General features: G+C 37.1%; 1 protein-coding gene across 2 annotated transcripts in view; it reads left to right on the top strand.

The window, feature by feature from the left end:
* arhgap10.L (Rho GTPase activating protein 10 L homeolog) overlaps positions 1-21566 on the top strand; it is a 105883-nt gene that overhangs the window by 75858 nt on the left and 8459 nt on the right. For both annotated transcript variants that reach the window (NM_001096454.1, XM_018250644.2), the window contains 1 exon segment: positions 8038-8200. In NM_001096454.1, coding sequence (NP_001089923.1) covers positions 8038-8200 — 163 coding nt within the window.

Raw genomic sequence — 21566 nt, 5'->3', positions numbered from 1 at the left:
ATCGAAGGATTCGAAGTAAAAATCGTTCGACTATTCGACCATTCAATAGTCTCTTTAAAAAAAACTTCGACCCCCTAGTTCGCCATCTAAAAGCTACCGAAGTCAATGTTAGCCTATGGGGAAGGTCCCCATAGGCTTGCCTAACTTTTTTTGATCTAAAAATATTCCTTCGATCGTTGGATTTAAATCCTTCGAATCGTTCGATTCGAAGGATTTTATCGTTCGATCGAAGGAATAATCGTTCGATCGTACTATCTGCGCTAAATCCTTCGACTTCGATATTCGAAGTCGAAGGATTTTAATTCCCAGTCGAATATCGATGGTTAATTAACCCTCCATATTCGACCCTTAGTGAATCAGCCCCTAAGTGTCATTCAGCCACACTGAGTTGCATTGGTGCCCTTTGGTACAACTGTTTGCACTGCCAAAATGGAGTGCAAAGAGCTGAACTGGTTTATGTATATGGCAGGTTTACAAATGTAAATCTTCACCTTCAAATCAAATTTTAGTATGACGTAGAGAGAATATTCTTAGACAATTTGCAATTGGTTTAAATTTTTTTATTATTTGTGGTTTTTCTTTTTTATTTAGCTTTTTATTCAGTATCTCCAGTTTGCAGTTTCAGCAATCTGGTGCTAGTGTCCGATTAGCTAACAACCATGTACTGATTTGAAGAAATTGGAATATGAATAGGAGAGGGCCTGAATAGAAAGATGAGTAAAAAAAGAAGCATACATTTGTAGCTTTACATAGCATTTGTTTTGGGAATGGAAATGGATCCACTTGGATTGACACCTGCAGGCAGTGGAATAGCCTTTTGTGTCATTAGCAGCCCTACAATATGCACCACAGACAATATTTAGAGACTTGTTCTACTGATTATTCCTTTTGCTGTCATGTCCTATGCTCCTATGAACAAATTATGAAAACTAGGGATGCACTGAATCCCGGATTCAGTCTCAGGATTTGGCCAAGATTCTGCCTTTTTCAGCAGGATTCAGATTCGACCTAATCCAAGTGCCTGGCCGAATCGAATCTAAATCCATAACATTTTGTGACTTTTAATCACACAAATAAGGAAGTCAATTTTTTTTATTGCTAGTGGTTCTCTTTCCACCTTGTTTCCCTAATTTACATAGGCAAATTAGGGTTCTGATTCGGTTCTGTATTCTGCCAAATATTTCACAAAGTATTCAGGATTCAGCCAAATCCTAAAATAGTGTGTTCGGTGCATCCACAGAGAAATCTCTAAAGCTGATGCTCTCCGATTCCTTTATATACAAGTTTATCCTATGTTGTGATTAAATAGGGGGTAAATTGCTCTGCATTGGAGCCCACTAGTCAGTGCTTAATCTTGTTTTCCTAAAATATAACCCGATTCTCCTCTCCATATTGTAAATGTATAATATTATGAGTTTTATCATGGAATTTAATGTTTCTTTCTCCCAAATTGAAGCTTATTGGTTTTTAAGGTATCTAGTATATATGGGCAGCAATGTAGAAGCTTCAGCATAGTGTCAACTCTTGCAAAATCAGTAAACGCCTAAAATGCGCTAGCGACGGCTTCACCAGGCGTAGTTTCGAAGTTGCGCCCAGGGAGGCAAAAGGTAGCGAAGTTGCGCTAGCGTTAATTCGTCAAGCAAAGCGGAGTTACGCTAGCGATGCCTAATTTGCATACGGAGCCAAGTTACAGTACAATGGACGTATATGCAGAATAAACTACATTAAACTACAGAAGCCTGGGAAACATTCATTAAATAAAATAGAGGTCTTATATTGCCCTACACATGTGCCCACTGTATAGTTTAGGTGCCATATGTTAGGAAATGTAGGGGGGAAGGAGGATACCCCAAAAAAAATTTCGATCTTTTTCAGCCTATCACCCTGAAAAAATATAAAAGACGCCAGCGTTTTTTGAGACTTCTAAAAAATATCAACTATTTTTGAAGATCCTCCTATCTACCATATTGCACTTCGCCTGGTCTAAGCTGGCGAAGTCAAGACTGGTGCAAGAGGTAACGTTCAGTAAAATCCGCAAGTTAGTGAAGTAGCGTAGTTACGTCACTTCACCAGATCGCAACTTCACCTGGCGTCAGGGTGCGAAGTAGCGCTAGAGTATGTCTACTTCACTAGCGAATTTACACCAGCACCCGTTAGTAAATCTGCGAAGTGCCAAAATGGTGTCACGCTGGCGAATTTTCGCTAACATTTTGTATGTGTGTATATATATTTATATATATGTGTGTGTGTGTATATCTATATATATATATATATTTATCCCTTATAGAATCATTTAGAGGTGGTAGATCTAGAAGTTGTACATATTGTGCAGTGATTGAATTAGAGTATACACCTTGCTGGAGCTTACACTGAGAAAGTAAGTAGTTATTACTAAATATAAAGTCTTATTAATTAATAGCGGTCTGCGGTATTTACTGTTTCATGCTTTCAGTACTGTACAAATAGGTCTGGCAAGAATATAGAACAGTGAGACTTTCATGGGTAATTTTCCACCTGGCAGTTCTATGTGAAATATGATTGAATTCAGCTCTTTTCTGCCCAGCTGTTCTCATGGAATTATGTCAGCCAGGTATTAGATTTCTGCTCTTGGAACAATATTTACAAGTGCAAGAAATGAGTGACTGGTCAAAAGGAGTAAATCATCGTCCACATTAAATCTCATGGGGGACCTGTGCAGGAAGTGCTTCGATAAAATATACCACTAAATCTATTAATGACTTGTGCTTTGCAAGCGGCTAGCCTAGGATTTGCTATAAACCTATCCAATTATACTTGCATTTTACTTTCACATAAAACTGCCTGGAAAGTGAGATTTTTTTCCTTCTTATGACAGAGGTTAAGGGGCATTTAAACTGATGGAGAATAAGGCTAAAAATAATGTGCTTTGTGCACTTGACTGTGTCCCAGTGCTGCAGTTCATTTGATTTTTGTTTTGTTTTATTTGTTTATTTATGGAATCTTCACCAAACCACTTAATGTGCCCTAGCAATGGTTTTGAGTTTAAAACAACAAATGTGCCCCTGACATTTCAGGATCTGCTGGTGCCCCCACATGCATTAATGTGAGGCAAGAACAGAATAGTTATTTAAGATGGAGGATTTGCTTCCTTGAATAGTCTCATGGGACTCTAAGGTAGCCTCCCAATTTGCACATGCAATCTGGTAAATTATTGACCATGGTTATTCACCTTTAGGACGCGCATTCTTTTTTAATATGATCTTTTACTGCATTGGATGGTCTTCTGTATAAGTCACTCTTAAGCATTAAAGTGATCAGAAATCTAGGTGTCCCTCCCCCAAGGACACAGGCTTAGAAACCATTTATTCACCAATACTGGTAAGTGCAAGCTCATACTCCCAGCCATTTCTAACCCTATTCTTGGAATATAATGGTCTTGCAGAGTTTTTGAGGTAAAACTGTTGTTATGCTTATTAAATTATGAGGCAGGCCAAGAATACAAGTGCTTAGAAAGGAGTTAACACAGAGCCAAATTGATGCTGTATATTTCTGTGCTGCTAGTAACAAAACAGCTTTGTCGAATAGAATACCCACGTGGATATTTTGGAAAATATATGGCACAAACCACTTTAATAGGAGTAGCTTTTCTTTTCACATAAAATGTTTGTCTTGGAACTGTTGCGGCACTAAAGGTTCATTTATAAAGCTGCATCCTATGAAACTGAATGAGCACATTTTTGGGAGCTTGCATCCAAACGAGAAAATGAATATCCAAATAAATTGGTCTTGGTCTCCAGAGCGAAAGATTCGCAAAATATATAGGATTGCAGAAAATCTATAGGAATGTATTCCCCACTGAAATATAGGAAAGGCAGAATGATATTATTTACTCCAAAATTGTATTGCTGAATAGAAGAAACAATTTTTATTCCTGACTTTCATTCCCACACTAGAATTATTTTTTCTGTCAGGCATATATAAAATAATAATAGACAAAAGCTGTGAATAATCTGTAAATATATATCTTAATAATACACAGGCCATGAATATTCTTTAAAATATATCCTTACAAATACTGCTTAGTCATGTCATCAGTTATAATCCATGGTCAGTGATGTCTTTTGTCTGGACTCTCTGAAATGTGTGTTTTATAAAAGCTGTCAACTTTGAGGTTATTATTATATGGCCACCAAACTTCTCAGTGATTTCTAATACAGGTATCCAGAAAGCTCTGAATTACGGGACAGCCATTTCCTATAGACTCCATTTTAATCAAATAATTTAGATTTTAAAAAAAAATCTCCTTCTCTATAAAAATAAAATTGTACCTTGTACTAGATCCCAGCTAAGATATAATTTAAATATAATCAAACACAAATGAAGGAGCACCACCAATCAATTGAGAGAAACAGTAGATGGTGTGCAGGGTTAAGGAGATAAGCAGTAATTCAAAAGAAAAAAAGAGTTAACCCTTGAAATCGCACCACCCCATCAAAGAACCCGATAACTCCCTGAGTTATCGGGTTCTTTGATGGGGTGGTGGGATTTCAAGGGTTAACTCTTTTTTTTTTTCTTTTGAATTACTGAGATATAATTGATCCTCATTGGAGGCAAAAAAGCCTATTTAATGTTTATAAGATTTTTTAGATTTCGTATCTGGAAAGCCCCAGGTCACGATCCTTCTGGATAACAGGGCCCACATCTTTATATTGTAACATGGATGATGGAGCTTAGTGATGTTATCAGTTTAGTCTTAAAAGAATACACATGAAATATGAATATCCTGTAAAGTCTTTGCTTAGTAATGTCATCAATCATAATTGGTGTATTTCTATCACATGGTGTGACTTGTGTAAAACTTGAATTATAAAGTTCGGTAGAACCCTGATTTTACTCCCACGGATTTTGTGTTTTCCCTGAATTGATACAGGGGTACTTGACAGGAGTGAGTGATTATTAGAAATGCCCCCACAGAAGTGATTTGTCTGCAACTGCATATGAATAAACAGGATTATCCTGGTCGGTGTTGCAGTCCGTTTCCACCGTGCTGAGGATGGTTGTGCTGTGCACGCCTCAAGGTCAAGTTCTGTTAGACTGACCCAAATCTATAGTATCTGGGTCAATAAGAAGCATCCCTTCAGCCCCTGCCTATCCGTCCCTGGTGCAGACCACCTGCAAAATAATAGCCATCGCTGGCATTTATAAAATATTAAAAATTTTCGCCTCTGCTCTTTGTCTCTGAGGTTTTCACTGTGATTAATGAAGTTATTTCCCAAACGGTCACATTTTCTTTCAGACAATAAATTCTTTTCCCCAACTGACCTCATTTTTTCCACATTTCTTATTTTTGTGGCAAATGTTATTTTCCAGAGTAACATTGCTGTAGCAGTGCTGGGAAACAGTAACTGAGTTAATTTGCTTTGCTCTTCCTCTTAAAGGAGAAGTAAAGCTATGGAGGCATTTTATTGCCAACAGATTAGCCACAATAGTGCAAGCGAGAATGCTATATTTATTCTGTAGAATGTTGTACCATACTTAAGTAAAAAGCTCGAGAAGCTCTCTGTTTGTTTAGGATAGGAGCTGCAGTATTAGCTTGGTGTGACATCACTTCCTGCCTGAATCGCTCCCTGCTCAATTATTGCTTTGGGCTTAGATTACAGCACAGAAGGATGGGAGAGAGGAGCAAACTGAGCATGCTCATGTCCGGGGCAAGGAGGTTTAAGCTGAAAACAGGAAGTCTGATACAGAAGTCCATGTGTACACAATAGAAGGAAAGAAATGTAGTGTTTCTTTTGACATAGGTCTCAGAGCAGCACTACTTTGAGGGTTTACTGGTATATTTAGGTGGACCTTTCTGATGAGGCTTACTTGGTTTTAACCTTTCCTTCTCCTTTAACAGTGTGTGTGTGTGTTTGTGTGTGTAGGGGGGATTATGCCAACAAACAAACAGATATCTGTGGCATTTTCTAATGTAAAAGGATTAGGATGATGATCTTTACCAGTGTGTGATCTAAGCACCATGAGAATTGCAGACTAATTAATAGCCACATTTAATCATTATGGTTTATAGTATAATGTTTTTAATTAGTTATTAGATTGATACGAATTAATAGGTATTTGCATTCTTTGCCAGGATTTTATTCATCAGAGCTCTACAGAAAACAACAAGTTCCTAAGGCAGCTAATACTGGATTAAGACGAGAAAATGATACTTGTTTTTGTGCACCTTCCTTTGTCCACCCCCCACTGTATATGAATGCAGAGTGACGTTGTATTTGGGACAAGAAGGTGTCTAACGTAGCAATTATATCTTTGGTGTTAAAGGAGACATATAGCAAAACTAAAAACCCCCACCAAACTACTTGCAACTGACAAATTGGACACAACGATAAAAAAGTGCCAGCAGTAAAGTAAAATATTGTCCTCCAAACTTCACCACTTTAGACAATATTACACATTTATTTTCAGACAAGAGTATAAATTTATTCTTTTAAGGGTCTGGCCACACGGTCAGATTCGGGAAGTCATCTGAAGTTTCCTCATGAGGCAATTACAGGTGACTTTGGAAAATGAAGTGCTCCGTGTGCCTGCCCCCAGGTGATTTTCATTTTAGCCAGCGGAAGGCAGATCGGTGTCAAGAAGAGGAGATTTGTCGCCTGGCGACTGATCTCTCCGAATCCCCGAATCTGCCTGTGTGACCAGACCCTTAAGCAGCTTTGGATGGTGCAGGCAGGGTAGTTACTAGTGCAAGTTAGGATACTAAACCAGTAGAGTCACTGGGAGATCACTAAATAATCTGTACTGTCCACATTGCTACCTGCTTTTACTGTATTTTGTTTTTCACTGGGGCCTTCTCTGGATACACATCCACACTCCTCCATGAGGTTGAACCAAAAAATAGAATATGACTACTCCCCTTCATTTTATACACACCTGACATACCTGAACTAGTAGGACTATAACCCACCCAAAGGTATCTCCTGAGCTATGCTTGTTATGCTATCCACATGTACATAATACCAGCCCTCTTCTAAGTGGCACTACATTTATTTTTGGAACCAAACACAGTTTTCTGCAATTTCTGCTACCCTTCAATATATTTCTTATTGAAGGATAGCAGAAGCGACCAGTTGGCGGTTTTAGTGTAAGGGGCCTGAAAATCGAATGTTTAGTATAGTTTTATATGTCACGATGGCTCTAATTACAGGGTGTCATTGTGCAGTACACAGGGGCGCTGCACCAATGAGGCAAATTGAAAAGCAATAGTGGAAAGGGCTTAAGGAAATGAGATGTAGAAATTATAAAAAGAAATGTGGGACGTTAGTACAACTGGACTGAAATAATCCAGGTTTCTGTGTTTGAATTGTTTTGATGCAGTTTAATCAACAAAGCCCTCTGTGCATAATTCTGCTAGGTTGGTTTCAGATAATTATATTTTGGGCACTTGCACACTACATAATGTGGTTCTTGGTTACTGTAGTTTTAATTAAGCAAATAAACAAGGGGAGTCTCCAACTAGTAGCGAAATGCCTTAAAGGCATACTATCTTATCCTTTAATTAATATATCCATTAATACCAGTATATAAATACCTAAGCATCCAGTTTATTCTGCTTAAATTTGCATTTTTTATTCCTTAAAAGGGGCGGCCTCTCTCTATGTAGTATGCTAGCTATCAGTAAAGACTGCAGCTGCACCCTTACAGATTATTTCAATTTACTTTTTTGCTTTTGTCACCCAGTGAGAAGGGCAGGTAGATGGGCAGGTGTGATCTCGTCCATAACCACCAAAGAATAAGTGCATGTTGGACCATATCTTCTAAAATACTGTAAGAACAGTTGTATTAGGTGTCATAGTCCAAACTTTTGTTACTCCTCTATCCTATGTCCATTGGTACAGTGTTCACACCTGTATATAAAGAAGCTTTACTAAGTAGGACAATAGGAGATGTCCATATTTAACATTCTGTAAATTTGACTGCAAAGCATGGTTGTGCTGTATTCTGGATAGATGGCAGAGAACAGTGAAGAATTTAGAAGTTTCCTTGCTTTTCTTTCAGCTGACATGCACCTCACACCAAGAGAGGATACACCTACTGGGAGCACAGATTCACTTTCTCCTCAATCACTCACCCCTACTCCACCACATACAAACCCTACTGCTGATGAGAGGAATCACATAACGGCAAACATTGGCAGCCCGGCGGACTGGTCTGCTTCAGAGTAAGTGTTATTATTGTCCTTTTTAACAATTGTCTTATTATTATCTATTTAAAATGTTCTCTTTGCATAGATATAAAAATGTAGCCAGTGCTAGCCACAAATGGAGTAAGATGGTCAGACAGTCTGCATTTTAGTTTTTATTAAACTATTTCTGTTTGTGCTGAGCCATGAGTACTTCGTAGTCTTGCAATCTAGACAGATATTTTGAATTGGGGGCGTTTCTTATCCTTTAAACATGTCCGGAACACTTCTTGCACTTCAATAAAATTGTTCACCTTTAAATTAACTTTTGTAATGATGTAGAGAGTGATATTCTGAGACAATTTCCAACTGGTTTTCATTTTGTATTATTTGTGGAGTTTGTGTTATTGAGCTGTTTATTCAGCAGCTCTCCAGTTTGCAAGTTCAGCAATCTGTTGCTAGGGTTCAAATGAACCTTACAACCATGCATTGATTTAAATAAGAGACCGGAATATGAATAAGTAGCAATTACTATAAAGTTGTAGCATTACAAAGCTTTTGTTTTTAGATAGTGTCAGTGCCTCCCATTTGAAAGCTGGAAAGAGACAGAAGAAAAAGGCAAACAATTCAGAAGGCCAATTGAAAAGTTGCATAGAATTTGCCATTCTGTAACATACTAAAAGTTAACATAAAGGCGAACCCCCCCCCCTTTCATTCTTTCTGCCCAGTATGTTGTCTCGTCTCCCCGACCATCAATGACCAGTTGCATGAGCCTGGACCATATAGACTTCCAATGGGCATGCTTCTGCTTGGTGATGACTGCCAGGGACAGTCTGGGGTGATTGGCAACCCTGCTGTGCTACTCTAATTCAAAAGCCAGCAAAGGTAATTTTAGGGACAAACAAGCACTTTATGCTAATACTGCTATAGAGTTCCTCTATTAATATTAATGTTTACTATAACTATGATCCATGTGAGAGACAATAGTGAAGCAGTGCTGTTGTGGCATTTGTTGGGTAGATTTCTAATGAAATGCTATTCTTCTGGCAAACATTATAGTGCATGTCCAACCTGTAAAGCATGAGGCAATTCCATTGTAGCAAATACACTAAATTAAAGCACTTCACTGTAGATAGAAATTGTCCTTATTTCTCACTTACCATTGAGAGTTAGTATAAAGGCTCATTTATCAGTAAGCAATATGTTACATACAGAATGAAAGCAGAAGAGTATTTTTTTTATTTCTCTTTCACTTTTTTATCATTAGAGCTTTCTTATTCTAAATGAAGTAGAACAAAAACAAGAAAGATGAAAACTTAATTGTAAAGTTGTTTACTCTCCCTTTCCCATACATTCTCTGCACAACCAAGAAAGATTTTAGCAAGCAGTTTTTTTTTCTCCGATTGTACGTGACCTTGTGCTCCAGCTTCTTTTCTAGCATGAAAAGCTTTCTATTATGATGATATATGAAAATGCAGAAGCATTGTAGAGTGTGTGCAGGAGAAAGACTATTACCAGTACGACCAAGGTCGAGAATTAAATTGGTTCCTGTGGCAGAAAATACTGTTAGTTTATTATCTGATGTGCAAAGGTGTGGCCATAATCAGCACTCGAACATTCAGACATCAGGAGATGAAAATCTGTTTTGCAAATTACAACAGCAGTTGTGATCTGAGCCGAGGTACTGAGACTTTCTTTTGCATTGAGCATGAACCCCCAGTGTAATATGGACGAACAAGGAAATGCATATTAAACTTCAAAATCTCAATAAAGAAGCACTATGCAAATACATTTGTGCACTTTCGGGTTCTCTCCTGCTCATTTTCTGGGCTTTTTGTTGCCTGCAAGGAGTGATTTCCTGAGGGCAACAAAACTCCTAAACGCCTAAAGAAATTGAAGTTACCTTCTCCAAACTATTTGAATCAGTAGAACAAAAAGCCTAACTTTAACTAAAAAGTCAGCTATTCCGATTAACTGCGCATGTGTTTGCCCCGGGAAATTTGAAGAAAGAAGAAGCCGGAAGAGGATCGATCCGTGGTGCTCACTGGAATAACCCCGAGCCAGTGCAGTTTTCTGCTGATAGGATCACCGGCCTGGGGTTTCAGGTAAGTCAATACAATCACTTGGAAGTGTCTAACTTTTGGCACCCCCAAGTGTACGCAGACTTTCCTTCTCCTCTAATGCACATATGGGCTGGATTGTGGTGCAGAAACTTGAAAGTATTTGTTTTCTTGCTGAAATCTACCCGATCTGTGCACAGGCCTGTACTGTGTCTATCAGGTAAGAAGGAAGCCGAATGGCATTTTCATTGCTAATGTAATTCCTACTAGAGAGCCTTGCCACGGAGGCCTGGAGTGCTCAGGCTGAAGGCCAATTAGGTTTCACTTTAAGGAGCATTACTATTTCTTCTATTAGTTGAGTTTGGTAAGCTACAGGGTAAAAATTATATATTCTTAGTACAATTGTTGACATTCCATTGTTTTCAATTAGAAAATAAGGCTACCCTGACCAGTGGTTGAACCCAGAAAGGGCTTTAATTGAAACTGTCTAGGGTCACACAGTGACTTTCCTTATGGTGATTACATTCCATAGAAAAACACCAAAAGCGATGCTGGTTGGCACTTATGGAATCAAGCATAATACTTTTTATAACACCCTTATTTGTATTTTGCAGTAACTTGCCAGAACACTGATCCTTCCAGTTTGTTGGTAGGCCATGCACTTACCAATTCATTGGTCAGTAAAACATAAACTGCTTGACAAAGGTATTTCCTTAGATTTTGAGCACAACATATTAAGGCTAATAAAAAAAAAATTAAACTTTGTTTTTTTTAAATTTATTGATTGATTTTTTACAACATGAATTTATGTAGTTTATTTACCGTCAAAAAGGGAAAAATGGAAAAAAAACTTGTTTGCTTAAAATGGACTGCAATCCCATACCTGCAGTGCTACCTTAAAATAAATCACTTTTCCACAAAGAGCAGCATTTCTATACCATATTGATTTTCTCCTTGCGGTTTTATTTTGCTTTGGCTATTTCCTATTAATTATTAAGTCCTTAGAATAGGTACAGAATTGGCAATTACTTAGTTACTCATATTGTATCATATGGATATTTGCAGAATATTCCTATAAGACTCCTTATAGTAAAGGATAAATGGATATTTTATTCAGGATTATGTGCTGGCAAAGCAAAAAGCAACCCAACATGTTCCACATACTACTGCTACTACTTTCATATTTCCAATATTCTTTCTGTAATGAAGCCATAATACCATAACAGCTGGTTTTATTGTGCCTTAGATTCCTTCTTTACCTTTATCAATACAGAAATGTAAACATAGATTAAAAAAAACATTCACTCTCATTTGAGCTGATTCAGAACAAAATAAAAAAACTGCAATTACAAGCACAAAGACACCAAGATGCTTTTGCATGCCAAGTGTGACTTTTTTGCAAGCGTTTAATTTCAAGTCATTTGAAATTCAATATATTCTTGCTTCCCCTATTTGTCATTTGTTATTTCTGCTGTAACATACACTAACGCTTTATTCAGCTACCCATAAAGTAAAGCATATGGAAAAAAGAAGTATAGGTACAAGTTTCACTAATCTCTTTTTTGCACAAGTTTAGAAACCATAACACTATTGGTTTTACAATACTGATGAATATTCAATATCAACTTGTACTTGAAAGGTTCTCCAACAAGGCTGCAGAGAACCAATGGCTAGATAAGACTTATGAGTCTCCCTATTTGAAAATATGGCATTTCAAACAATGTTGACTAGAACAGATTATTCGCTTTACCTGTAATTTTATTTCACTTACATCTGCCAAGTTGCATTCTAAAAATGCATAGCTGAATGTTTATTCATTTGTATGTTGTGTGTCATAGTGTGCAGTCAAAGCAAAGTCCACATTAAAAAAACATAAATGCTAAATACATTCAGATTCTCTATACAAAATAATATAAGACTGCAATTTTCCCAGTGCAGCCTCTTGCAGATTTCCAGCTTTGTTGCTGGATACTGACCCGTTCTGTTGAGAGACATGAACATAGGAAGGGCTATGTTTCCATACCCTTAAGCAGCCAATGTGTAAAGGTGGCCATTAATGTTACAACAGTGATCTTTCTTGCGACCAATGGTCATTCATATTCAATACAGACATTAAGAGCTGAATTGTCAGATATACAGGTAGGCACAAAATAATTCTACCTGTATATGACGATTCAGCAGTAAACACTGGACAGTGTTCAAAGACGCCCAATTAAAATTTTCCAACTTGGGCGATCGACGAGCTAGATTTACTGATATCCGTCTTTTGCATTGGTGTCCGCAGGAGGGGGCCCCGTCCTGACTTCTCCAACTAGTTCCAAAAAATTGTTTGTAAATTGAATTCTCAACAACACAAAACATTTTTATACTTCCCACTCCAAGGCAAGCCTTTATTAGGTTATCTTCTGCATTGCCATGAATAGATTCCTCGTCAGTGGAATGCTACCCTAAGTTATATTAGCCTACTTGCCCCCCCCCGGAAAATTTTCTGTGGACACCCATGGTCTTTTGCCGATATCAGTTAGCTTGTCTCCTGCCATACATGCACCAAATATCATATGAAACTACGTTTTTTTTGTGTCATGAAACCCCATGGAGAAAGACATATTAATGTTACATATTCACATATTAATGTTACATATTCACATATTAATAAAGTACACATAACCTTACACAGACTTCTATGCTCTCAGACGGAACCATTTATTTAAGATGCATCTTTACCAGATTTCTAATAGGCAGCCATGGAAAAGATGTGGAAAACAAGCCAATGTTCATCAAAATCCATACACAACTAAAATTAACCAAAATATCTCATCAAATGGCACAAAGTTGAAAAACTAAATGGACTAGTGGTTGCTAAATACTTTATAATAATATGCCTTAAGTCTACTAGAACATCATTTAAACATTAAATAAACCAATAGAATTGTTTTGCTTCTAATGAGGATTAATTATGTCTTAGTTTGGATAAAGTACAAAGTACCGTTTTATTATTAAAGAGAAAAGGAAATTAAAATTTTGTATTATTTGGATAAAATGGAATCTATGGGAGACAGCCATCCTGTAATTCGGAGCTGGATAATGGGTTTCTGTATAATGATCCCATACCTCTATATACCAAGGACTGAAATTAATTAGCATATTTTTGAGTTAAGTTTTTTTTCTCTATTATAACAGCAATATGTGTTAGCAGTTGGGGAAGTCAGACAATGTTGGAGCTAAGCTGTAAGGGCAGGACTCGATGATGCGTTTTGACCCGAGACGTCGCAATGCGACTAAACGTATGCGACACGTCGGATGGTTTGCTGAAAACATAAGTGAAGGAGAAATCGCATGTTACAACTATATTGATCCGACTATAAAAATATAAATAATGAAAACCAACTGAAAAGTTGCTTAGAATTGGCCTTTCTGTAACATACTAAAAGTTTACTTAATGGTGAACCACCCCTTTAGTTTTTTCAGAGAATGGAGGAAAGTCAATATCCAGTGGCATACTGGGGGATTCTGTTATACTGATGGGGTTTCCCCCATAACAGGCATTCCCCTTGAATTATTCTTATTCCGACACACACACACTACACCTTGATAGATTGGCCCATTCACTTAATGCCACATTTTGCCTGATATTCATATCTGGTATGATGATCTGGACTTCATTTGCATCTTGAGAAACATTAAAAAACACCTGCTCCTGACTATTCCTGTAACTGAAAGCAGCCCATGCTAGCCCATATTCAGCTAATATTATTTCCCTGCTCATTGTTTAATATAGGAATGAAAATTAGCACCTTATAAGACACAACAGCAGTAATTCATGTGTAAGTTTAAAGTAAATGGCAAATGACACAAACTGTATAATAATTAATCAAAAAAATTTTAATTAAACATGGTTGGGCAAATCTGACCTGTAGGTCTTTTACCTATTTTCACCTAATTTTACATTCTATTTTACCTCCCCTCTGAATTGTGTCTGTATGTTACCCTCCCATTTAGACTGTAAGCCCTACAGGGTAGGGTCCTCTAGCCTTTTATTTCCTTGACACTGAGCACTTAATCTGTATTGTAATTATATTTTTTATATTTATGTGAATTGTATTTCTAATGATGCACTTATTGTTACTTTTTATTACAATGACCCCTTGTTTGCTACTACTAATTTATTGTTTTGCAATAATCTATTGTTATGTTGCTGGCCTCCCTGCTACCACTGGACATTTACTTACTCTCTCCTCAACCAGTTGGTCACTAGCACAACCCCCCCCCCACACACACACACACACACACACTTATTTGCCTCCTTTTCTGCCAGCCACTAGCTTGCTTACTTTCCTCCCCTCACTAGTGTTGGCTCATTGCCCCCCCACACCATATTATACTCTAGTTTGCGTACTCCTAGGTAGGTATAGATCATGTACTCACCATATGTTCACCTGCCACACTCTAAAGCACTCCCAAGCTCAGATGCAGCTAAGAACAATGGTGTGTTTGTATCCTAACGTAGACTATGCTTACAGTGTCATTGCACAGAATGCAAGCAGTTGTTTGCATGTTAGTTTAAGGGAGAAGGAAAGGCTGGGTTTACTTGGGGGTGCCAAAAGTTATATATATATATATATATATATATATATATATATATATATATATATATATAGTGTATATAATATTACAGATTATATACACTTTCCTGAAACCTTGGGCTGGTTCTCCTATCAGGAGAAAACTGCATCAGTCTGTGGTTCTTCCAGTGAGCACCACAGAGTGATAGTCTTCCTGCTTCTTCTTTCTTCAAATTTCCTGGGGCAGTAGAATGAAATAGCCGACTTCTTCATTAAAGTTCACATGCAAATTCACACAAAGGAAGAAGAAGCAGGAAGTCGATCGATTTGTGGTGCTCGCTGAAAGAACCCCTGCACAGATGCAGTATTCTACTGATAGGAGCAACTGGATTTCAGGTAAGCATATGCAATTACTTAAGGGGGCTTAACTTTTGGCACCCCAAGTAAACTTAGCCTGTCCTTCTCCTTTAAACTAACATGCAAACAACTGCTTGCATTCTTTGCAATAAGCATAGTCTACCTTAGGATACAAATCCACCAGTGGGCTTCGCTACATCTGAGGTTGGGAGTGCTTTAGAGTGTGGCAGATGGGAGTGCTTTAGAGTGTGTCAGATTAAAATATGGTGAGTATAATGGATGAATTGAGTTGAATGATAGTGGTTGAAGTATAGTGGTATAGCATCAGAAAGGCTGCCTTAGAGCGGCAAGGACCCCCAGAAAGCTGCTGTAGTCAACACTAAGGCCTCTGATATGAAATATCACTTGCAAAATTACTATATGTGTAAAGTGAAACGACTCATGCAGGAAATACAGTATATTTATAGAAATTGATTAATATATTTATTACTTATTACTATGCTTGTCCTCCCTGTGTGTACTCTACCTCTCTGTAAAATTGTACCAGGCTGCATATTCATATAGTGTTTTATTAATAAAGTTATATATACATATGTATGTACAATACAGAGTAACACATTCTAGTAGCCAGACTTGAGCCAAATTCCTTTGCATTGGTGCTGGTAGAGATGATTACAAATTGAAAGGCCAGCCTCCCAGCTTTAGAAACACCGGATTATACTAATGTGCTTCCACACCTCCATATCCATTTGCACTCCATGTTATATAATCCTAGAACCTTCTGATATCAGACTATTACTATGCTTACATGTACTCATATAGCCAAGTGATCAGTGGAGATTGTTAAAAAGTTGGTCTTTCAAAAGAACGAACAATATCAGAAATGGAAAGAATCGTGTTTGCTTTATACTTCTTCCAATCTGTTCTACTTTTTAAGTCTTCTTACAAGAGTTAAAATTAGGAAGTATAACAAAAGCACCTATTACACTATACAGCCCACTGCATGAGCTAAATAATGGGGTCTGTGATTGCATTTAAGCACATAATCCTCTTAGATGCGGTAAAAGGTGCTTTAAACTGAATTTTCCTAACTTTATCATGCTTCAGAGTTAAATGTCAAGTTTTTGAAATAAGGAATGCGGTTCTATGAGTGGAACAAGATTGTTGTGGAAAATTGGTGTGGTATGTCTGAGCAGTAAATGGATTAGCATATCTTTATATTCTGTTTGCTGTCACTCAGCTAATATCCACAGTAACTACTGTAAAGTGTTTCTGATTAGCAGTCTCCTATAGACATGCCTTTTCTCAAACACGTAGTTATACTTTTCTTTGGTCTTGAGCTTTATTTTTCCTTTTCTTTGTAGGGTAAAGACCTTTCTATGCTTTTGGATTCTATTAAAAGTTTGCTGTATAGCATACAGAAACACTGTGCAATTTACATCTCTCTTGGAACATAGTTTTGATGACAAGTCCACCTATGGATGGTCCTCTGGGGGGTCATTGCCCCGTAAAGACTGTTCCACGGGGATGTTGTAGTTCTCTTGATGTTCATTTAGGGAAACCTAATTTTTCTTCTAGTCTGCTCTCAAGTCTCACGGATATCAAGCAAGTGCATACAGCCACTTTGTGCTCAAAGGCATTTTTTAGAGAGTGGTCTAAATTCAAAACATTAAATAATACAGAGCTGCAACTAAGAGGGATGACCCACTGCTTGTTGTTAGTTTGGTGGTTGGCACTGCTACCTTGCAGTGCTTGGGTTCTGAGTTCTATTTCGAATTGACCATGTTCTACAAGGCGTTCACCCTAAGGATTTTTATTTTGTTATTTCCACACTCCAAAGCATACACAACTGTAAACTGGCATCTGATATAAAATAACTGTAGTACAGGGTTTTTTTTAGACTTTTGGACTGGATCCCTTAGAAGGACCCATAGCACATGCTGGCAGGCCAATGTTTGTGTCTGTTAGGGGCAGATTATTTGATATCTACAATTCATTTGGATACCAAGCCTGAATGTCAATTTGACTGATATTTGAAGTGCACACTTCCCTGGCAGGGGGGCTGGCGTAGTCTTGTTTCGCTGCTCTTCCTTATGTCTGTATCATTATTATGACACAAGGGGGGTCCAGACCAAATTCTGAAACTCAAATGGGACCTTGAACCAAAAAACTCTGAGAAGCTCTGCCCTAGTGTAAATATAAAGAGGGACAAAAAGAACTGCCGCACAACAGGCATTGACATTTTCTGGACATTGGACACACCCCTAAATACTAAAAGCCTCTCTTTTGGTTTCAGAAGCTTTGTATCTTTTCCTGGCATCAGTGTAGGAGATTAAAGAGAAACTCGGGACATTTTAATAAGAATCCAGAACTGCAGACTTAGCTGTCAAAATTGGGACTGTCCTGCTAAAAACGGGATAGTTGGGAGGTATAGTGTAGTGTGCATGTGACAAGAACCTTAGATTGTAAGTTTCCCTTGGTCAGGGACTAATGTGAATTATTAGCAATCGCTGTAATGTGCTGAGTAAACATATTGGTGTTACTTATATGAAGAATAATAGTTAATACATTAAAAAAAATCTGGTGTGTAATGAAAGTGTCTTGACAGAAACCTCTATTCTTCCAGACCTTTCCTAATTAGCTTGCACTTTCTTTCCACAGCTGCAGAAAGACCTTCCCTTTGACATTCATTCTTTCTTATCTGCCATTTGCTTCCAGAGCTTCTTTTGCAGGACTAATAAGTGCATGGCCACTGCACATTAACCCCTCTCCTCCTTATGGCCCAATCTGCACCTTTACAGAAGAGTAATATATTTTATATACAGTTCAGATAGATTTTAATTTCAGTTGGCTAAAAATGCAGATCTTTTTGGCTTTTGTTAAATCTTTTGTCTAAAGTGCATCCCCTTATGGTCAGGAAGAAGGCAGGGCAAAGGACATTTTTTGTTGCTGCTCGTTACTTTGATTTCTGATTGTGAAGCATTGAATGGGAAGTGTGTAATTTTTGGAATAAAATTTAAAGGAAAACTTTACCCCCAAAATTAATACCTAAGCAACAGATAGTTTGTCATATTAAGTGACATATTAAAGAATCTTACCAAACTGGTCTATATTTAAGTAAATCTTGCCCTTTTACATCTCTTGCCTTGAGCCACCATTTTGTGGTGATCTGTGTGCTGCCTTTAGAGATCACCTGACCAGAAATACTACAAATCTAACTGTAGAATAAAGAAATGTGGAAGCAAAATACAGAACTCTGTGTGTTAATTAATTGGCTCATGTGACCTAACAAGTATGGTTTGTTTGTATGGTTTGTTTGGTATGTTTGTGTGCACCGTGAATCGTAAGATCCCAGGAGACAAGCCTTATTTTTTTCACTGGCAATTTTCTATTTATGATTACCCAATGGCACATACTACTAAAAAAGTTTATTATTATGAAATGGTTTATTTACAATTCTCATTGGCTATGCATTGGCAGCACAACCAAGTGCTTTGTCAAGGGAATCCCCTTGACAAAGGCTTTGGTGCCGAAACGTTGGGGCCATTCTCATTTTTGCTGGTAGGTGTATCCGCTCCTTGTAGCTTGCTTGCCATATATAATCAATGGGTAGTTGATATTGTATACTATTTTTTAATGCTGTATAAATTATGCCATGTGTTTTATGGCGTTGTTCATGTATAAAAAAATTTCTGCATAAAGTAAATATTTTTTTGAAACCACTCTTATCTTCCAAATTGTGTTTGTTGTGAGTGTGCGAACATACGGATAAAGTATATTGTTATAGGTTACCTTAAGTAGGGGTAACATTTGTTTCTGCACCTCTGATCTTTTTCTGAAAGATTTGGTGTGCCCTCCATTCACTATTTCTATAAGCTCTTTCTTCATTACCCAGTAGGTCCTTAGGAGAGGAAAGGCTTTGGTTTTGCAATCACAAACTCTTCAACTCAAATAATGGCTGATAATAAAGCCTTTATTATTATGATTATTTTTTTTTATTATTTTTAGTATTGCAGAACACATTGCTTTACCTTCATTGACATAGTTTATGCAGGTGTCTGCGCCACATTATCATTCTCCTTCTTGAGAAAAGATACAAACAAAAACTTGCTTTCAAAAACAGCACATCCGCTTATAAAAAAAAATAAAATAAAAATAATCTGTGCACAATAAATCCGACCTGACTGTGTGAATCTTATGTCAGGATGTTAATTGACATTACCTTCATACACTGAATACACTTGATAAGTCTCTTCCGCTCAGAAGACATTTGAACTGTATCAGTACATTTTTTGACTTGGCTGTTTTTTACGTAGGAGGCTCTAACCCTCTGTAGCTCTCAACTACTTTTTCTCACCGTTGCCTTGGTTACAGTCCAGCTATTCACTTAAATCTTCTTTACAGTAATTGGTTACCTATCTCTTCCTGAAAGTGAAGGAAGGATTATTACATGTAATATGATGCTTTACCGCTCTGTTAATCCCATACTAACATTTTTGGTTGATTTTGTTCATGTTATTTTTGTGTACAGATCCTTTCAGCATCTAAAAGCACTTTGGCAAAAAAAAAAAAAAAGACAGCCTGAAATTGAAACATTCAGTTAAATTTGTATATTTCAACTTGCAGGCCTCCAATTTGTTATTTTAGACCGGCATGGGGTTTTAATGACCTTTACTAAAAGAAAATCACTCACATTTACATACACGATTTTCTTACCATTTTTATATGACTCCTTAATGAGCATTGCAGGGATTGTAAAAACCATGATACTGGTCTATACAGAATGTTTTATAGGTTATCTTATTCATTTAAAGAATTTAAATTGGTTAGAGTGTTACTTATGGTTTTGACAAAAACCCTGGTAAAATAAATGGCTTTTGTGAAAATATTTTGTGACTGTGCCACTGGTATTCTTTACTTTGCTGTAACCATTTTTTTACTTTTGCTGTAACGTGTACAGGTATGGGACCTATTATCCAGAATGCTCGGGACCTGGGGCTTTCCGGATAATGGATCTTTCTGTAATTTGGATCGTCATACCTTAAATTTACTAGAAAATCATGAAAATATTAAATAAACCCAATAGACTGGTTGTGCCTCCAATAAGGAATAATTATATCTTAGTTGGGATCAAGTAGAAGGTACTGTTTTATTTTTACAAAGAAAAATGTAATTATTTTTAAAAATGTGGATTATTTAACTATAATGGAGTCTATGGGAGACGGCATTTCCATAATTCGGAACTTTCTGGATAACGGGTTTCCGTATAACGGACCCCATACGTACTATTTATCTTCTCAAAGTCATCTTCCTAATCCACCATCACTGGCGTATTTTACACATCCATGTATATTATTATCATTTGTATAATAGCAACATATTCCATGGCTCTATAAAGGAACAGTTCAGTGTGAAAATAAAAACTGGGTAAATAGATAGGCTGTGCAAAATAAAAAATAATAATATATTTAGTTAGGCAAAAATGTGTGTTCTGTTACACATCCAGTTACTCCAGCCCTTATACATCACATTTATGCCGAACTAACTATATTAGAAACATTTTTTATTTTGCACAGCCTATCTATTTACCCAGTTTTTATTTTTATACTAAACAATTCCTTTAAGGGGTGGTTCACTTTTAAGTTTAACTTTCAGTATATTATAAAATGAATAATTCTATGCAACTTTCCATATAGACTTTCTTTTTTTTATCGTTTTTAAATTATTTGCCCTGCTCTACATCATACTAAAAGTTAACTCAAAGGTGAACGACTCCTTTAAGGAATCGTTAGCTCTGTGAATGATATGGCATTTTAACCAGGCCTGTGATAGCCTCTCATAGCAAAGCAGTGGAAAGTTCTTTGGGTATGGTAGGCACTGCAGGACCAGGCTCTGCCTAGAAAATCTAAATCTATTATTTTGCACTTGCCTCTGAGGGAGTGGCTCCTACTCTCTTGAAACATTAAGTCTGAGTCACTCCCTGCCCTGATATGATTGTTTTTTAATGAATGCTAATAAAAATTACTGATTTTATGCAGTTGCATCATTATAATACAGCAGAACCCAAACTAACCGGAGTGGATTGTGGGGGAGGGGTGGGGGTAGATGACTTTTATCATTGAACCCCTATTCAATCCACATTTAGCCAAGCAAAAGTATATAGTTACATTTACTACGGTAATTCTGGAAACAAAAACACAGAAAGATGCAAAAAGTGTTTAAGGCTTTTCTTGGTACTTTTGTGACACTTTGTCTTTGCTTTTATCACTGTTTAACCTTCACATGTATCTTCAATGCAAATTGGTTGAATGTTTGGAGAAATAGGCCAGATCTTATAAAAAAGGGTCAGGACTACAGTCCAACACATGTGTATTTCTTTGTAGCAGTTTTTTGCCTCTTAACGTCCATATTTAATTGTAAATAACA

The sequence above is a fragment of the Xenopus laevis genome, chromosome 1L (genome assembly GCF_017654675.1).
Source record: "Xenopus laevis strain J_2021 chromosome 1L, Xenopus_laevis_v10.1, whole genome shotgun sequence".
In the NCBI taxonomy this organism is placed as follows: Eukaryota; Metazoa; Chordata; class Amphibia; order Anura; family Pipidae; genus Xenopus; species Xenopus laevis.
Note: the sequence above shows the minus strand (reverse complement) of the source record. Positions and strands in the feature narration are given on the sequence as shown.